The sequence below is a fragment of the Mya arenaria genome, chromosome 3 (assembly GCF_026914265.1).
Source record: "Mya arenaria isolate MELC-2E11 chromosome 3, ASM2691426v1".
Taxonomy (NCBI): domain Eukaryota; kingdom Metazoa; phylum Mollusca; class Bivalvia; order Myida; family Myidae; genus Mya; species Mya arenaria.
Genome location: NC_069124.1, coordinates 19774424 through 19794753, shown reverse-complemented (window position 1 = coordinate 19794753; position 20330 = coordinate 19774424). Strand labels below are relative to the sequence as shown.

The window sequence follows — 20330 nt, the reverse complement described above, 5'->3', positions numbered from 1 at the left end:
CGCGGCTGTCTTTCGCCGCGGAGTCATTTAAACACAGTAGTGTTTTGCTGGTATAGATTTATTGCAATGTAATAATTATTTCTATTCTATATCCATACACTATATTGACTTGTTGTACTAAATCATAGTTCAGGTGGTCACATTGACTTTCCCTATCATTTCATTCCGATGTCTACCGTCTTGGAGGTACTCCCAAACACAGCAAGGAGGTGGTTTACTGTTTATATTATACACTACATGTATATTTAATTGTTGAATTAAAGTCATGGTTCATTTTTCTTCTTCTAATCTCTCTAAGATCTTTTTCTTAAGATCTTCAGCCGCGAGAGTCTTCTCAAATACCGCTATGATGCTGATCTGCCGCTGCCGCCTTTTTCCGCGCAGCTCCAAAAGTTTTTCCTCGCGACGCTCTTTAAGCGCCTTCGTCACAAGATTGGTTAATTTAAATACGGAGTTGCTTTGAAGTTCGCTTTTGGATCGTTTTAGCTCTATCATTCTATGGATTGTCTTTCGATAACTCACTTTGTACTCACTGAAATGTAAACCATGGTTTACGGAGATCGAAATGAAGACGTTAAAAATGGAACATGCAATTTTCAATCAATATTCTATTTGACAATATCAACATGAACTCCATTGAGTTCTGGTCATAGGCAAAACATCAATAGTATTGGGTTGTCCTGCTAGCTCAGTGTTTAAAACACCCAATTTGCACGAGGACGACCCGGGTTCGGTTCCCGACCTTGGCACATGTGAGTTTGCTGGGTCATCGCCAAGCCGATCAAGCGGGTAACCTGCGGGTTGTCTGATTTCCACCACAAGACAACACGCAACATAGTGATAACACGAGTGACTCATCGTTAAAATAAATCAAATTTGAACTTCAACATATTTCCTCAAAGGTGTTCTTAGTGTAAAAAACTGATTACTTTCATAAGTTCGTACCACTAACTGTGGACAGCTACTGTGATCAATATACATGTATGTATATGTATAAACGATCATCAGAGGTAGTTATTTTCACTTAATACAAAAAGGCCAGAAGATGCTTTATTATATGCTTCCGGGTGGTTGATAGAGAATTAATGGTGAAATAAAATTATTATTTTCAGCATGCACTTCATTCCAAATCAAACGTCAGCGCACAAATGGCTAGAACAATTTTTCATGGACGTCATATAAAAAATGACCTTACAATCATGTTTATTATTTCTGATTTTTTTTCAATGAACTGTCATTTTATATATTTTTAGGCATATAATGAATATAAAAATAGTATGTTTCAGTGTCAGATCGAGATATCTTTCGCCTCGTGAGCACCAAAATTGATACAGTGCAAACTCGATATGTCCACAACATTGAAAGTTACGTGACGAAGTAACTTCTCTAAACTGCATGTGGAACACAAACGGGCATACTATATGTGCTTTACCGTTTTCTTACAATATACAAGTGTATGTTATTGTGGTTTAATATTTGATTTGTGTAATCCATTAACGTAATTAAAATATATTTGGCACAAATAATTAATTTTTGTATCACTTTATTTTTAAATAATACGTTTGCTGTTTCCACGACCGTAAAAACACCGTTCAATATAAGTCGGATGTCGGACATGTATCAAACTCACACGTGTTTGGATTGGTGATACTTTTTGTATTTCGGATATGTCGAATGTTCGTTATCTCGACTTTTTCCCTAGGTCCTGACAGGTCGACATAACGAGTTTGGACTGTATAGCACTTCTGACATACAGCTTTTGGTGCTCAATCGGGAATATATTACGATTATACATTGAAACAAATAGTATCCTATATAAGAATAGTTTAAACTGTTAGAGACTCCGAAAGAGGAAAACAAAAAGAAAACGAAATTGAATAAATGCTGAAGAAAAATACAGAAAGAAGATAAACTAAGACCCATACATACATACATACAGGTAAGTAAAGTCAAAATAGCGATATAATCACATGGTCAATAATCAGAAAATATTTTTGAAGACGTCGGTGAAAGTGGTCTTCACGTCCGACGATCTTCTCTTGGCGTTGACCTCGAACAACTTTCTTTTATCTCCAAGTGCTTTGTGGACTAGCTTTTTCAGTTGCTTTAAAAAGAATGTCTTGTCTTCCTCCGTCCTCGTCTGGGCTTGACTTCGGCTGCTACAACGCATTTTCCCCATGGTAGACCGGTAGCCGACTTTCACCTCACTATGTTAGTAAAAAGGTTGGGTAAAGCAGATATATGGGGGAGGTGGTATTCAATATGCAGCTTAAGTCAATCTTAAGGCCATACATCATTGACTTCTTTCATTTTATAAATAGGTCCGTTATTTATAGCAAGCGATCCGATTAGCTACATCGTGCTAAGATCCAATTAAGACCAATAATGAATACCACTCAAAATAATAAGACTCATTGAGATTTGATAATGGCATGAGGAGGTTAATATTTGATATTAATATCTTTAGAGATTGTTTACATGGCAACGATACAGTTGTGTTGAGATGATTTTAATAGTGCTACATAAAAATGTATAAATCTCATCGACCGATTTTCGTTGCTAAACGTTAAAAAATGATTTATAGAATTATAAACATTAGCAGATTACTAAATAGACTACTTAGACCATGTGCATGACAATTGATGTAAGAATACGTATGGCATTTTTGATAACAGTCAGTAAAATGAATACAGAAGAACAGAACATATACTCCAGTGTAAACATGTATTACAAAGGTATCACCAAAAAGCTGTGCGTAAATATGTACACATTTGGGTAATAAGACACGATAAGTGTGTCGACATTGTGGGTTTAACCGAGTTAGAAGGTACAAAGAAGAAGAATATATGGACAAGATGAAATAATGTACAGTCAAATACTAAAGAGTAAGCAAAAATCTGAATTTGTTGCAGTAATGAGAAGTAGTGTCTTAAATTGTAAGTTAAATTTTGCTACGAAAATATAAAATAACTTTGACATTGAACTTAACTAAGTGTTCAAATCAGTGTTCGATAACATTATCTGCTGCTCTATACACCAACAATGGCTAACACTCATAGCAAACATCACTCCACATTTCACTGCGGCAAAATCATCTTCTTTCAAACCTCTGATTAGCTACCTCTCTCCCATTCCTCGCACAAACTAATTCTGGTACCATGTAAAGGTGATTTATTATTACAGTCTAACCCGTTGTCTCGAACTCGCATGGCAATGTAACCTCGATGGCTCTTACAAGATTTAACCCTTTGCATGCTGGGTAAATTGTCGTCTGCTCAAAAATGTCGTCTGGTTTATTCTAAATTTCTTTCAATTTACTTAAAACTTTGGGCATATATTGACTGAGTGGCAAACAGCTTGGAACCTGACCAGGCGCCGAGTTACTCGGCGTCTGGTCTGGTTCCAAGCTGTTTACAAAGCCTTTAAAATCGCCATCAGCAGCCTAAGGGTTGAAGGACCGACTTCTTAATGCTTAAGTAAGTCCCTGTGAGTTCGAGCTAATAGGGTTCGACTGTATATATAATGAAAGACCGAAAAGCAATTATAGATATAGATATAGGAGATTGTATTTTTTCAACTGAGGTCAGGCGTGAAATGACATATTTTCTACCAAGAATTTAATATTATTTTATGCTGTCACCCAAGCATAAAAAAGGAAATAATTGTACAACGGATACCTACAACACGCCCCCCCCCCCCCCCTCTCACCCCATACTTACTCATATTCGATGGTGTTACTGCCGTCAAGGTCCATACGTTCAAACAGCGACTCGAGAGCTTCGTCAGACAACGGCATGTTGATAGTCTGAAACCAGAAGGCAGTAGACTGTAAGAACCATAGAATGGTGTTAAATGTTGAAGCATTTGAATCCTTACCATTATTACAACAAATGATGAAATCAGATGGTATGTTTCATATCCTTGCGAGTGTGAAATGCTGTCCCTTGACATGCTTGCAAGGGCCGAACTACAATTCAAATCATCAATTTATAGTAGCTCAAATGTATAAAACATATACTTTAATTCGACCGTAAAGCTGCTGTGATTGTCAATCGGGTATTTTGTTCTTTGTTGAAACCACTTCTACATTCCAATGCCCTCCAAATATCGTTGGGCAAAAGCATTTTAACAGTAAACATACTTTTTTGGTAATTTGTTATGAGTCTTTCTTGCGTTTTTCAATTACATTTAGGGCCTTCCACAGTGCAAAAAGTCGATTGAAGTACTAAAACATCAAATGTTTAGGACATTCATTCTTTTTTTTCATTTAAGTTCGATATATAGCAAGCATGACACATACAAACGTTGCAACATCTATGGATGGAATTAGGAGTTGAGAAGTTTACAAAAGAGAAATTTAAATAAAAAATCATTTGTATTTTGTTCGGAAATGTCTTAAAACAAAATGAATATCTTTAATGTGAAACTAGTCAACACTACCGTTTCAATCATAGTTTATGGCTCTGTGGCGGTTGCAATTATTTTAAGAAAGATATCAGCATTTTTGCATTATATTTTTATTAAATATTTCCTAATTTGGCAAGATATCTCTTAGTTACTATAATACATTGGTGACTGCGAAGTTTGTGGCATTTTGACACATATTAAACATATTTATATTGTCTTCAGAGTTTTTCTAAAAATGCAAATGCTTTTTTATCCAAAATCCAATAAAATATGATTTCCAAATAAGTTAAAATCTCCTTATAATCCCCAGAACATTCTGCAAATGTTGTATGGTTTACTCCTGAAAAAATTGTTACTCAAAACTAAATAAAACAGGAACTTTTGAAACATTTAATTTTCCCCACCCGCTTTTGCACTGCAGAATGCCCTTAGGAGGGATACGGTTTCGTTTATGCAGTAGTTAGACATGTTTTCTCAAGACAAATTTAATATATTTCATTCCTAAAAAAACTGTTGTTTTGCGAACAAACGTGTTCTTGTTAGACAAATGCTATAAACTGGATTCATGGATTGTTCATTATGTGGAGCCATATTGACGGCTGACCAATCAACATCCTTACACTTGGAGACCTTCTGTACATCCTTATGCTGCGAAAAAACGGACTTTTGACAAGTTTTGTGACAGCGATACTGTGCAACTATAACGTCTGACATTTTTGAAGGCATGTGTGGAAATCGTACTACCAGGGGCATGCAACAGACTATCAAGGAGTATGTCAGGCCGTATTAAAGCTGTTCGTGGGGAGTTTGACATACCAAATTGTGTTTATTTATTGTGCTACTATGACTGCTGGATTTGTTTTTACTAATGTTGGGACAGTATTGTTGAAGGCGTTATTCATTATTAGGAATATTTGTTGAAAAATTAAATAGTGGCAGGCAAAAGTGTGTACGGGTAGCGCACAGGCTACCCAGACACATGTTAAGTGATTCCTGGCCTGGGCGCATGTGATTTTGGTTGGTTGTCAACAAGCCGGACACGTGGGTTTCTTCCGAGTACTCCGGTTCCCCAACAACACAAGACCACACTCTGGCGTAAAATCGTGACAACTATACTGATAAATAATTGTCACACTCGTTGTAAAAAAAATGTTTAAACTAGCACTCACTAGCTTTTAATTTTAATACAGGAGAAGAAAAGTGATATAATACACCAAAAATGCACCATTTCGGTTCGGGGGGGATGCAAGTCAAAGTGTTTCGCCCCTTATTAACGCAAAGATTAACAGAAGATATTTTGTACTTACAACAAATCCCTCCCGGAGCTCATCCTTCGTCACTGTCTGACTGGAGTCGGTATCAAACGTCCGGAAGAGGTCAATCAGTCTCATGTTTTCTTGCTTCATATACTCAAACAGGATCATGGCGGGGTCATAGTCCTTAAGGGTACGATCCTTAACGATTTGAGTGATTTTCTTCCTGTTGGGTTCACGATGGTGGACTTTCATGGGCCGCACTTTCTTGAGGTTTTCCAAAGCATCGAGGAATTCGTGATTTACAGGGATATCCTTGAAAATCATTTAAAAATGGTAAATGTATTAACGCGTAATTTTATCGAAGATCAAACGTAACGGCTGCGGAATAACAGGGAAATCGGGTATTCTGGGTCTGCAGTCGGAGACCAGGGCTGGTATTCAATATTGATCTTAATGGGGTCTTAGAGCGATGTAGCTAATCGGATTACTTGTTATTAATAACTAAGCAATGGTGTGATTGAGGTCCATGATGTATGACGATAAGATATACTAAAGTTGAATATTGAATACCACCCTATATGTATCATCTGTACCATGGTTAATATATTCTGTCTGAGTGTTTCATATAGCATAAAAAACAACATATCTTATTGTGCTTGAATTTGTCATGTTATGCCTATCGTTATTGTCTTGTTTGAAATTAACAACTATAATTTGTATGCTATTAGGTGTTAGAGCAATAATTTCCACGACGTTAGTTTTATTTTAATTTTACAATAATAATTTAATAATAATTTTGGACGGTACATTTTGATCAAGTGACCGTACATGGTACAGCACTGAAACTTATTCTAAACTGACTTGACGTATCCACGCTACGTCAATAAAACGCGGGCACAATCCGATTAAATTCATAAAAAGTGTTCCATAAATAATACCATTATAAGAATGACATACCATCAAGTACAACTCTTTCATCTGTGTGTCTTTAGCCTTTTCAAAACACTGTAACATCGCTATTGCCCCTACTGTCGTCAGTGGGTTCATACACATCTGAAATATAATCGATGACATTGAAAATTACAATACAATGTAATGTGTCGAATACTATAAAAAAAGTACAAATAATTCGTTGCATCATACATTGCTCAAATTTATCTTAAGTAAGACAAGGACAAAGTGTGTGGTAAAGGTTTCATTTTGTCCAAAAACAGGTAGGTCGACTTTTCTTTCATTTGACTTTATTACAGAACTACATAACTTCATATTAAAACACGCACTTAAAATATCTGAAAAAAGTATCTTTTTACTCATCTTATATGTTGACTGACTTGAAAAAGGCGGTAGGGTCGGCGCCTTATACGAAGTTAGGGTTGGGTAACAAAAAAAACAAAATTAATTACAGGCCTTATTTAAGTGGTTTATTGTAAATAATGTTTTCTTCTGTTAAAAACTCTTTTTCAATTGTTAACATATAACTACATTTGTGGTGTGGCATTGCGTCGCGACAAGGCAAAATACATTTTTTTACGCAGAAGTATTGTGAAAAGTAATAAATATAGAAACAAAAGCACGCGCAAGTGGCAAACATCTATATCTATTAATCTTACCACATATATACATCCAGGATACGACAACATACACATACGAGCTTTACAAGTAACTTACTCTTAGCTCTTTTAGTGTGTCGTTCTTCAGCAGTCCAGGAACGAGTGCGTTGAGTGCGAATGGGCTTATTCTGTTACTGGAGAGGTCTAGACGCTGAAGAGTATGGTTATGGGGTAGGGCACGACCCAGGGCGCGGCACCCGTCCTCGGAGAGTCCGTTCCATGACAAGTCGAGTTCCTCAAGTGTCGAGTTCAGCTGGAATGATTAGATAGTATTTTGTGTATTGATCGTTTGGTTTAAGCTTGCTTTAAAACGATAAGTCACACCTGTTTAAGTTTCATTCAAAATATATTGTATACTATTTAATAACACCACGACAGACTTCCATGTTTTCACTTTGGGCTCAGGCCAATACTGCAAACCTCAGAAACATAGCTTGGCCAATATGTAAACAACTTATTAATAACTATATAGTGTATTTCGAGCCAGCAACCGCTAAGGTGAGAGCAGGATATCTTGACCACTTGACCACATTCACCCAAGAAGAGTTTTACTGTTGCTCTCGACAAAGCTTTGTCCGGAAATCAGGGGTTGTATTCATAATGCATCTTAGTGTGAAAAAAAAATCACTCAAGGTAAAATATATTTTTCTAAGTTAAAATTTAAAGATATTTGCCAATATGTTTACAAGTTAAAAATGATAAAGGCGGGAGTTCATTTTATGAAAAATTGATAGTTCATAAAACATTCATTGTTAGAAATTCGAAGAATTGCACTAACTTGTATTTTTTTCACTAAGAAGCATCATGAATACGGCTCCAGACCGCTTAACTTCTAAACCAGAGTCAAATACCCTTACCACTCGACCGCCTCCACCTTAATGTCACCTTAATGTCACGTACCTTCAGTGCAGAGCAAATAACGGACGCCGCCTCCAAGCGGATGTGGTTCCAACTCAGGTCCAGCCTGCGAAGTCCCACGTTACTACCTAACGTAACATGCAAGAAACAAAATGATTGAGTAGGACAAAGCTTTAATGGTTGAGTAAAAAGGGTTTCATGCAACTCCGACCCTCATTTAAGAGGTTTGGAGTTTGATTCGGCCATGTCTAGGCCTACGTCGTGGGCCTAGTAACCTTTATTCCGATATAGGTGTTGAACTAAAAGAAAAACGGACTACATCAGTAATTGCGAGATAAAAGGCTAATTTAATGATACAAAATAAGCACGGTGTGTTTTCTTCTTCATGGACATAGCTTTACTAAGTAAGCATATGCTTTTTTGCTGATGATGGTTGTGATTTGGATTGTTTTTGTTGCTGATGTTGTTGTAGCTGCTGTATGTGGTGGTCGTTGGTGCTGTTTTTTTTTGTTTTCGTTGATCTAAATATCCTCGTAGTTGTCAATAGGAAGTCTCGTTTCATTTTGGGTAGTGAATATTGCCTGTTTGCCACATAATATAAGTGTATTGTAACCGATAAAGTAGTTGTTTAAAAAGTGATTTGTTTGGTTGAGGTGTTGCAGAATTACTCACCGAGAGCTTTTCCTATGGATGTCCCACCGACGTTGTCAATCTCATTCCCCGACAGCACCAAGTTCTCTATGTAGTCGTTTTTCTGTATTGACAGGACAAAGTGTAGTGTATTAGTCTTAAAGCTGCACTCTCACAGATATACCGTGTTTACAACTTTTTTTATTTATTTTTTGTCTTGAAAAGAGCAATGGTTTGCGTAAATATCTGCAAACCAACGATAAAAGATTGCTGACAAAAGATCAGATCGCAGATTTTCATATTTCCGTTCGAAAATTATTGTTTCACTGTGTGGGAACGGACAGCGGATATAGCTCAAAAAGTGATAAGTAAACAGACAATTATGCAGCTGTTTTTCTTAACCAGAGGTAAGATCTTGCTGTGTAAACGCATATCTACCGTATCCACAAATACGGCATATAAGCAAGTGTTTGAATTAATACCTGAATGCTAAATTTGGCCTATGGTATACTGTAAAGTGCTTACGATTTAGCAGACATGTTTCTTCAAATCTGAGCTGATCACCTCAAAACTTACAGAATTTCGACAAGTATTGTTATTTTTAGGAAATATATCGAATAAATAAAAAATCTGAATCGAAGGATTTCACTAGCATAAGCTTAACTATTTTTATTATGAGATATGGCAATGTAACTTTTAAACGGTTAAAGATATGCCCTTAGAAATGTTCACAGTACTGTACTGGGGATAGCCGTATTATGTACTGGGGATAGTTTCAAGGTTGAGAAATTTGTGTCCTGGTGATAACATATAAAAATGGGACAAAATTTGATAGTAACACTGTTAATATACAATATACATGTATATGTCTATTTCGAACTTTCAAATAATCTGCAAAAAGTGAGAGTATAATTTGATAAGAAATTATTGAGCAAACTTTAGTTAACAATGAGTTTGATCCATGCTCTCCTAAATGAACGTATATATGCAAGCTGCGTAAATATCAGGGTTTGTCACAATACATTCTTTCTCACTGAAATGAACGAACAGAGACCATCATTCTGTTCTAATGTACCAATCATTGTAACCACGGACCGCCAGGTCCGGGTGTATACCGGGGATAGCCGTGGAAATGGGCCGTGTTTTTACCTTTCAGGTGGCCCCGCAGTGTCGGGTAAATGCGGTGGTTTTGTCTTCGCACCAAATATAGCGGGGAATGGGCCTTACCTAGGGTCACTTGGGTGCGGGGGCATTTGGCGGGGATTTTAGCAGTGGTTCGTCCCCGCAGGGCGGGGATTGATCATTTGTTTAGCTACATCCGGTGTCCATTCCCACACAGTGTGTTTTATGGCTTAAACCGGTACTAACGATTTAAGAAAAATGCATAAAACATCAATTCATGAACTTCATTATAAAAATCTGCGGTCTAATTTTTGTCAGATGTCTGATGTTACTGGTTCCATGCATTTTCGCCAAAAAATGGCTCGTCCAAGACAAAAAAATAAAAAGATGTCAAAACGTTCAATCTGTAAGTCTCATCGCAGCTTTAAACCGAAAGTATGTAAGTTTTATTCAGACTTTTTATGGTGAAAGACATGTTGACAATGCAGAATCCCCGAATGCACATGTATCCTATGTTATGAACTAAACAATAAAAAAACGAAAATGACCACATTTTATACAAAAAAAAACGAGAAGAGAAATTCTCGTAAGAGTCTTTTAACTGATTATGATTTTGAGGATGCATGCGTTGTGCAAAAAAACGAAAATGAAAATTATGATTTAGATGCTTCCAGCGCCAATGCTTCCCTGGAGGAAAATTAGGCTTGTGACTGTTGTTTAAGTGGGGATTGCTTTGAATAGAAAGTGTTTTTCCTGAGAAAACATTAAATGTTTAAATGCAAGACCTTTATCGACAGCGCTTATACATATTTCTTTACTTGATTTAATGAACAAGAAATTTACCTTGATAACTTCGGCAATGAGATCAGCCTGACGAGTTCCAAATTTATTTTCTGAAGAAAAAAATATATAAAAGAATGTGTTTTAATAATTTATATTTATCAATTATATGATAAACTTATAAAACAGTATAAGTATGTGCAGATGTATTCAATATACGTAGCTATGAGTCGTTCATCACAGTTTGATATTATTACTAGAACAAATAAAAATATTGTTTACTTTATGTTTTCTTTTCATTAAAAAAAATCAACGAATAAAAAAAATATTGACAACATTACTGTAAAATTTTAAGTTTTCATAATATTATAACTTACTTGAGAGATCTATGGATTTGAGCGGTTTCATGTCCAGCAGAACCCCGCACAGCGCCTGTAGACCGGGATGGTCGATGTTACACTCTTCCAGAGTCTGTAAGTAGAGAAAGCCAATATCAAGGTCAAACCTTGTCCTAGCTTCATAGACTATTCGCTGCAAAGACACTCCATTCGCTTATTATGCCCCCCGGAGGTCAAATAAAAAGAACTACTTAACAATCTGAAATTCAGAAACTCTTCAATTCGAAAATATAGTATTAGTATCACCTTTAAAATCTTATATCATTGTGTTAGAACACTTTTTCTAGAATGATATGCTTGAGAAATTGTTAGAAGAAATCTTCACCAGAAAATTATCAAAATTTCGACTACTTATCAAAATAAAAAAAAAATCATATAGATTTTCAATGGGCAGTAACCAATGACTCTGTCACATTCGGAGCTCTTCGGCCATTTTTATCGAAAACAACCTCGGATGTTTGCCGGTACATCATTTTGAATTATATCATTGATTAAATATAGTGTTTTAGAGTGGTATTTATTGATCTAAGTTTAAATTGATTGCCAGTGAAGTGTATTATTGCAAACATAATTAAGATTCCCAAGAGTTAAGTCATAGAGTTTAACTGCAAAATAAAATTACTACGCGATCTACCTGCAGCGGACTTAAACGTACCGCTTTTTGAGTATGTAAACCGTCCATATACATCCGAGGTTGTTTTCGATAAAAATGGCCGAGGAGTTCATTGCCAAGACCTAATAGCATAAAAAGGCAGACGCCGTGTCATGGAAACGGCAACTATTTCGAACCATGGAGGCCTAGTGCATGAAATTGTTCATGAACGAACAAGCCGTGTCACGTATATGCATGATAATAAAACATCTTACCACTTCGTCAATGGATGTGTTTTCCCTGAGTGCCTCGGAGAGGTACAGCGCCCCCTTTCCGCTAAGGTCGTTTCCGGAAAGGTCAAGGTCCTTTATCGTCACATTTGTCTGCAAAAACAAGCGATAAATTATTCTGTTGAATTAACGTAAACAAAGTTTACTTCATAAGTAAATTAGTTAAACGACAAAGGGACTTTAAGTAAATAAGTCCGTCTGTGAGTAGTGTTCTTTAAAGTTATTCAATTATACAAGGTATTCGATGTGTAGCTTTTTGATTCGAGATACCTCAGTGTGTGTATACCACGTGAAAAATTACGTCATATATGCTACGTCGGAAGGCACCATTTTGCTTCAAATGAAGACTAAAAACAAAGATTACTTTTCTTTTACTACACCATTTTAATTGAAACAAAAGGGCAGTTTATGCCGCCAAAGAAGCCCCGCATTCGTTTTATTACCGGAGTTTGATAAGGTGAATAGTTTCATCAAGACTTTCGACAAACCTTATTCCAAAATAATGTTTTGATAGTGCTCCGTCAGACGGCCGTATTGAGAAAGGTTTATCGAAGTGTTGTAAGAAACTAAACTCTCAATCAAACTCTGGTAAAGGACCGAAGGCGGGGTTCCGTAAGTTTCATTTAAATGGTGAAGAAAAAGTGAGGTAATCAATGTTTAAAGTCTACATTCGAATCAAAATATTGCCTTCCGATGTGGCATTTATGACGCAATTTATCACGTGGTAAACACACACTGTAACTCTTTACGTTATGATTTTCTGTTCGTTATTTTTTTTCGAAAGAACAACTAGGAGTGTTTTAGTGATAACTTGATTAATTTGAAATGAGGGTCATTATTCGGTCCCTTTAAATCGGTTATAAAACCCCTGATATTCAAACGTACTGATAAGGCCACGCAGATGCATTTGACGTCCCGTGGGCCAAGCATGCTGTGGGAGACGTCAGCAACGGTATCGTCAATTTGACGTGCGAAACGGCCGCACGGTGAAACGCCCTCTATATTGCACATTTTGCGGTAGGATCGGCGTACTTCTTCCTGGGGTAGAGTTACACTGGCTTTTTTCTTCTCATCTGAAGATACAAGCGAAGCAAACAATGAACATCCATTTGATAAAAAAATACTAACAACTGCACCATTTAGATATTTAGATACGGTTCCTTAATTCTTTTTGTTAATCACTTTATGTTTTGCTATATTTATCTAACTATCTAGTTAATATTCGCGGAAATTTGTTGATAAGATAACTATTTTAAGCCAAAACAGGCTTGAAAGTACCCAGAACTACCACCTGTTACGTTTTCCTGTTGTACAACATTAACAGGTTAACTAGTTATGGTTTACGAGGTCCACTTAATAAGTAGCAAAATACTTGGTTAACTATATAATTCGTATATTCGTGTTACCATTTAATGCATTCTAGATTAAGGCACTAACAGGTTATTTAGATATGGTTTGCGAATTCCACTTAGTAAGTAACATAATAACTGGTTAACTAAATGCGGTTCGTGTTATCAGTTACTTATATTTACACCTCAACTTATATGCCTTAAGGCTTAAATGAACTGCCTTTCGGCAATTGCGTTTATCAATCGATGAACGCAGCATCTTCGGATATGTTCGGATCGCAATTCATCGCATAACAATATACATGAAAACTATTGATCTTGTAAATTATTCGTATTGTGTCAGCAGGTCCCGTAAGATATAAATCAACATTTTAGAAAGTGTTAATATATATAATTTAAACGTATTGTTGCCAAAAGCGTTTCAATTTTACGTTTAATTGTGATTTCAAGTGGTTGAACTTTTCCCGCGTTATTGTGACGCCATTTGGGAAAAAATGTTTCCGGTTACAGTCGCATCGTTCTAAATACAGAATGGGTAAGAAAGGATTACTAAAAGGTTTTCTAAAATGGAATGAAGTATTTTTTTAACAATTCTTGAATGAAATAATGAACTTTTGGTGTAAATATAAGGAATGAATCGCGGGGTTGATGCCATTATCGAGGTATGAACGCAATTGGGCTGGTCAAAGTGTGTGGAGTCCTCCCGCAATTCATTCCTTAAATAAATGCATTCCAGATTCAGGCAAAAACACATCATCTAGATATGGTTTGAGAAATTCCACTAAGTAAGTTACATAATAACTGGTAAACTAGATATGAATCGTGTTGCGAGTTACTTAGTGAAATTTGCAAATCATAAAAAGAAAACTAGTTGTATATATAATTTTGAGCAACCCAAAACAGAAACAGTGCCATACAACTGGCTGCTGAGGATTTTAGATTTTTTCTATATGAGTGTAGTTTTATCAGATATGATATGGCATGCGTTACACTTACCTGCAAGTTTGTGTTGTAGCCTTCCTAAATTCCAGTCTACTTTCAAATGGTCCCATTTTATCATGTTTCCAGTTCAAGTACTTCAATTTTATTTTTATAAGTCACTGTATTTACAAAAAACTTTATTGAGTATGATTTTATTTGTCACATCATTATCAAAACACATAATAACGGCTTCCATAAAAGACTGTATTATCACAATATCAGTTCATACAACATGCGCTTCCATACAAGACTTCATGATCACAGCATAAGTATGTACGATATGCGATTCCATATAGCCTACATAATTTCCATAACGGTATATACGACATGCATTTCCATGCAAGACTACATGGTCAATCACAGCATCAACATTGCTATAATACATATAACGATATCCTTTGTTTCAGATATAAGTTTTTATTTACAAACTAGTTAATTCCACTTTTAATAGCTGCTGTCACAAATGCCTGACAAGAGAATGGACAAAAGTGAATACAAGATAATACTGCAAAAGTTACATAAATATATCTTGTTCTTGTTTTTGCCCCGATATGATATTAATTACGCCTGTGTGACCCGTAAAACCTTCATTTGACCATCAGTAATTGAAATGCAAACAGTGGCTTTTATTTATGGTAGTTTTAATATTGTTTGTTCAACAGAACTCATGATATTTGTGTTTAAATGAAAATATTTTGGAAATTCAGGATTTCAAATTCTCTGCACCTTATTTTTTATGCCGGATTGTCTGGTGGCAAAGTAGAAGTTAGAACGTCCTGTAATGAGTTTAATTATGTTGCCTTACCATATGTTTATATACAAATACATATATTATGTGTTCTACTACATGAATCGAATGAAACTTATTCAATGATATTCATTAAAGATGCACTCTTACTCCCAGATAAGATTTACCACAATTAATAATATTGGTTTACCATTCCAAAAAGGATGAGTACATGTCGAAAACAATGGTTCTTATAAAGGAAACCTAGTTTAATTTGAAAGAAATGAGCATAAAACACGGTATTTCTACCTTATGAAACTGTAGTAGACCACAGTAAATATTTTAGCATTCACCAATCATTTAATATTTTGTACTTTCTGCTATTAAATACACGGTTACAATTTTGTTATAAGTAATTAATATTATTTAAAGGTTTTGACATCAATTTTGAGTGACCTATGTAACCATGTGGCTGGATTTCAATATTTTAAATGCAATGAAGCTTTAATTTGTTTATACTCCCCGCATACTTACTCGTTAAGTCGACATAAACCAAGTCGACAAGACCACGATATACGCTTCCATACATTATACAAGATCACAGTACCAGTAAATACTATATACGCTTCCATAGACCTATATGTTCACAGTATCAGAATATACATTAAACGATTCCACACAAGACTACATGACCACAGTTTTAGTATACGGTATACGATTCCATAGAGACTACATGATAAAAATATCAGTAAATACGATATACGCTTCCATAGAGACTACATAATAAAAATATCAGTAAATACGATGTACGCTTCCATAAAAAATATATGATCAAAGTATCAGTGTGTACGTTATAAGCTTCCATACGAGACGACATTATGAAAGTATAAGTACATATGGCATACGCGTAATCAGCATAATCACAGTAGCAGTATATACGATATACGTTTCCATACAAGACTACAACATCACAGTATTAGTACATACGAAATACGGTCCATACAATACTACATGATCACAGCATCAGTGTATATAATATTCGCTTCCATAGGAGATATACAAATTACTCGCAAAGTAGCTGTAGTTACTTCTAAATAGCTTATTTGCTTTACAAAAAGCGAAGTAGCATTTGATATAAAACAATTCTGGCCAACTAAAAGGACATTTATTCAAGAAAGCAAAACAATTTCCCTGTTTTGGAGCGTGTTTTTGTCAAATATTTTGTTCTTTTAAAAACATTATTATGTCGGGTATAAGATATGAATGTTATCAATTATTTACATGAATAATAATTATTATCTAAGTCAGATTCCAGACATCATCTTTAACATGTTTAAGAGATATCGAAACAGTAATAGATTCAATTTGCAAAGTACTGAAGATTTACATTGTCACATAACAAACATGTAAGACGGTATCATTTTGGAATTACCAACCGCTTTGAGAGTGACTTGCGAAATTCTATATCTAAATATTTTCATTTCACACCAGAAATACGAAAACAATTTGATTTATTTATGTAAACACAATTAAAATAGAATCAGAACTCGGTTTGTTCTGAAATACTTTGTTCGGGTCAAAAACTAATTGAAGTATTATTTTTACAACCCCAGGGAAGATCTTATATATTTATTCACCTCCGGCCATAAATGACATTCGAGATTGAAACTTTAACTTTATAAGAGGTGTCCTTTGACGATATAATTTGTATGATAAAGAATGTTGGTAAAGTTATGATAAAATGTTGACAAAGGTTAATCAAAAGAAATACAGTCATTTGAAAAATCAAACCCTTCTATATGCTGCATCCTCACATATTGAGATTTTTTTCTTCGAATGAGCTAAATGTTGCGGCAATGTCTGAAAACCGGTAATATAAGACTGCTGATAAAAGATCATATCGCAGTTTTTAACATTTACCCTCGAACGTGATGATTTTGGCTGAAAGCGTTACTAACGCTTTCAGAAAAATGAAAATTTCGGCGTGTTTGTTTTTAATAATTGATATCTGTTCTATTGTGTAATATCTTATATCACTGAATTGAAAGCATTGATGTTTAAATCAGCTGATTCTGATACAAAATTGAAAAAAAAAATGTCAAATCGGTCAATCTGTGAGAGTGCAGCTTTAAAAACGATTTTGAAAAGCAATATTATAACAAATCTAGGCGTTTTCTATTAAAAATATTTCTTCCATGAATTTTTAGAATACCATGTATATGGAAGCGTATATCGCAAGCACTAAGACTGATGATATAAGCATGCAGTCTTGTCGACATGTTTTATGTCGACTTGACGAGCATGTTGCCAAAATAGTGTCGCCTTGATCACTTATTTAATTGATATGTCAACGTATTGTTTTATCGACAAAACTAGTTGAACATGTTTTAGGGGCTTATTGTGAAGTCTAGATAATTGAGTAGCATTATTTGTCGACACAATTTATGTCAACATGAAGTCGAACCCCGTTGGCTCGAATTCGCCTGGATCGAATTCCTCGTTTGATCGAACTGGATGTAAAGGAACGATTGATTTATTCTAAATGTAAGCATTCCCTCTTAGCCCGAATTTTTCGAGGCTCGATGTATTTTCGCCGGACCCTGTAAGTTCGAACCGACGAGGTTCGACTGTATCCTGTTATAAAGAGAACTAGTCGACATAATATTGACGTTTGTTTTGTTGTTGTTTATTTTTGAATAAATTCGTAGGCATACGTTATGAATAGCAACTTCGGTCCCAATACATAAATAGTACTAGTTGTTTATTAAAATCGAATTTTCAGCTATATATACATACAAGATGTTTTACTAGTCGACCCAAACTTATTTCATATATTTTGAAAATTGCCCATCCAATAAAGTCTAGGTTTTTCGATTTCGTTTCCTAAGTTATTTTCTTATTAGTAATATCACGTATTATACAATTTTTATTTGGTTGTAACTTGTAACATTCAAATCTTAAGTTGTCTACTTTCCCGTTTTCTCTGTTTAGTTTTTGTTATACGAAACTCGCTTACTTGAATTATTTAATGTATGTTGTATATAATACTGATACTTATGATACTATTTTCAGCTCTTGATATACGTGATAATTATATATTAAGACAGGACATCTTTTTAATGACGAATCGTTTAGGTTACGATAAATTATCTGCTATATTTTAAAAAAGAAAAATGGTTTTCTATATACTATAAAGTATAATCAGCTCTTTATATATGCGGAGGGAAACAATACATTTTAATACATTTCATATAAAATCTGTACCTATTTTAAGGCTGCACTCTCACAGATTAAACCTTTTGACAACTTTTTTTATTTTTTTTGTTTTGGAAAGAGTCAATTTATTAGAAAATGCATGGAAACCAGAGATATAAGATTGCTGACAAAAAAATCAGATCGCAAATGTTTATCTTCAAGTTCAAAAATTTATGTTTTATGCATTTTTCTTTAACCGTTAGTAACGGTTTAAACCATAAAACATTAATTTTCGAAAAGAAATATGAAAATCTGCGATCTGATCTTTTGTCAGCAATCTTTTATCATTTGTTTGCAGATGTGTGCAAAAATTTGCTCCTTCCAAGACAAAAAATAAAAAAAAATGCAAAAACGGTATATCTGTGAGAGAGCAGCTTTAAAACTAACGATGACAATCATTTTAAAGATGCACTTTTACTCCCAAATAAGATTTACCACAATTGATATTTTTGTTTTAATGCTCCAAATAGGATGAACAAATGTCGAAAACAATGGTTTTTATGAAGGATACCGAGTTTAATTTGAAAGAAATGAGCAGAAAACACGGTATTGCTACCTTATGGACTATAGAAGACAAGAGTAAATCTTTAAGCATTCACCAATTATTTAATATTTTTGCGCTTTCTTCCATTAAATACACTGTTACAATCTTGTTATCAGTAATTAATATTTTCAATAAATGCATTATTTAGTAAGTAGTCAAAGGTCTATCAGTCAAAATAGATTTTTGTTATACATGATTTTGAATAAGAGTGTCACTTGAAAAAATTACTTCAATTTGAAGTATAAACCAATTAATATTCAAATCCTAACCTCTCTGCAAATCCTTCTCCGAAAGTCCCATATCTTTGTTCCCGTCGTCGGCGTCGGACAAAAGCGAAAATTGGCTGTCCCGCTTGTAGCCGGCGCCTTTACGCCGTGAGCGGCCGTCGTCGAATGCCTCACTTTCCAGACTGTCCAGTTCGCTAGCGTTCGACGTCCGTTTGCATTTATCAACCAAAGATTTACTGCTGCATCTTCGGAGAAGAGCAGGCATCACGCTAGGACCTACGGCAGGCGTTGATGTACTAGCTTCCGGTTTCGTTCGGTGTCGACATGTGTCCCTATGCGCGTGTGGGACTCGAACTCTATTTCCGGTAGGGCTCGAACGACTCGTATTCGACACACCCCTGTGAAGTTTCAAAATCGCTTTGTGCCCTTCATTATTTCCACTTTCAGATTTCATTCTTAATCAACGAAATCTCTGATTTTTTAAAGAGTAATAATAATATCCCATACGATGTTTATGTTAGTGCCTCGTCATTACTACGATACGATAAAAACGCGGCCGGTAATTTCTTGACCAGGTTAAACACTTTTTAATTAAAATGCAGGTCAGCACAAGATCATTGGTTGGTGCCTTTAACCAATGGAGGTTTAGGGAGTACTGTTGATATATACATAATACTTTATATAAGAAAACTTGTTTTGTTATATTAATCTGATTAAAAGTGCAATGCAAAACTTTCATTTTAAACCACATTGACCCAAACATTATTTAATGTCATATTATCTGGGCAAAATGCACTTTGAAATTTTAAGACGATACAACCAAATATCCTATAACAATGCGTAATTTAACACCGATTTATAAAAGCGCAATTGTTTCGTTAATAACAGGTGATAAACAATGAATAACATAAGATTGTATGTATGGAATTCTCTTTCTTCGACACAAAAAAGGTGCTAAAGGCTTAAATCACTTGAAAATAATACACTTTAATCCTAAAAACAGCAAATCGTACATTTGTTCGTAATTTGGCCAAAAATGCATGCAATGTGACAGGTTGGCAATGCAGGATACCTGTATTTTACTGATAATATTTTTTTAATCTAAAATACTTATACTTAAGCATATTATTTTAATACACATACTTATACTTGTATTTAAAAAAAGCTTATACATTTCTTATATTTTGACTATAAAAAGGATTAGAAATTGACTTCAGTTAAGAAATGACATAAGTTGTTTTGCAAATACCCGCCTGGGTTTTTACAAAAAAATGCGGTCTGTTCCCGTCTGACGGCACTGATAC

At 34.9% G+C, this 20330-nt stretch overlaps 1 protein-coding gene across 1 annotated transcript; it reads right to left on the bottom strand.

The window, feature by feature from the left end:
- Positions 1-270: 270 nt before the first annotated feature.
- LOC128225792 (leucine-rich repeat-containing protein 74B-like) lies at positions 271-19291 on the bottom strand. Its single transcript, XM_052935690.1, has 13 exons — positions 19069-19291; positions 12829-13016; positions 11929-12036; positions 11041-11134; positions 10727-10776; positions 8804-8885; positions 8174-8259; positions 7332-7526; positions 6621-6716; positions 5715-5975; positions 3720-3805; positions 2024-2207; positions 271-420 (listed from the first exon to the last, which is right to left on the bottom strand). The coding sequence occupies exons 1-13, from the start codon at positions 19289-19291 to the stop codon at positions 271-273; spliced, it is 1803 nt and encodes a 600-aa protein (XP_052791650.1).
- Positions 19292-20330: the final 1039 nt, after the last annotated feature.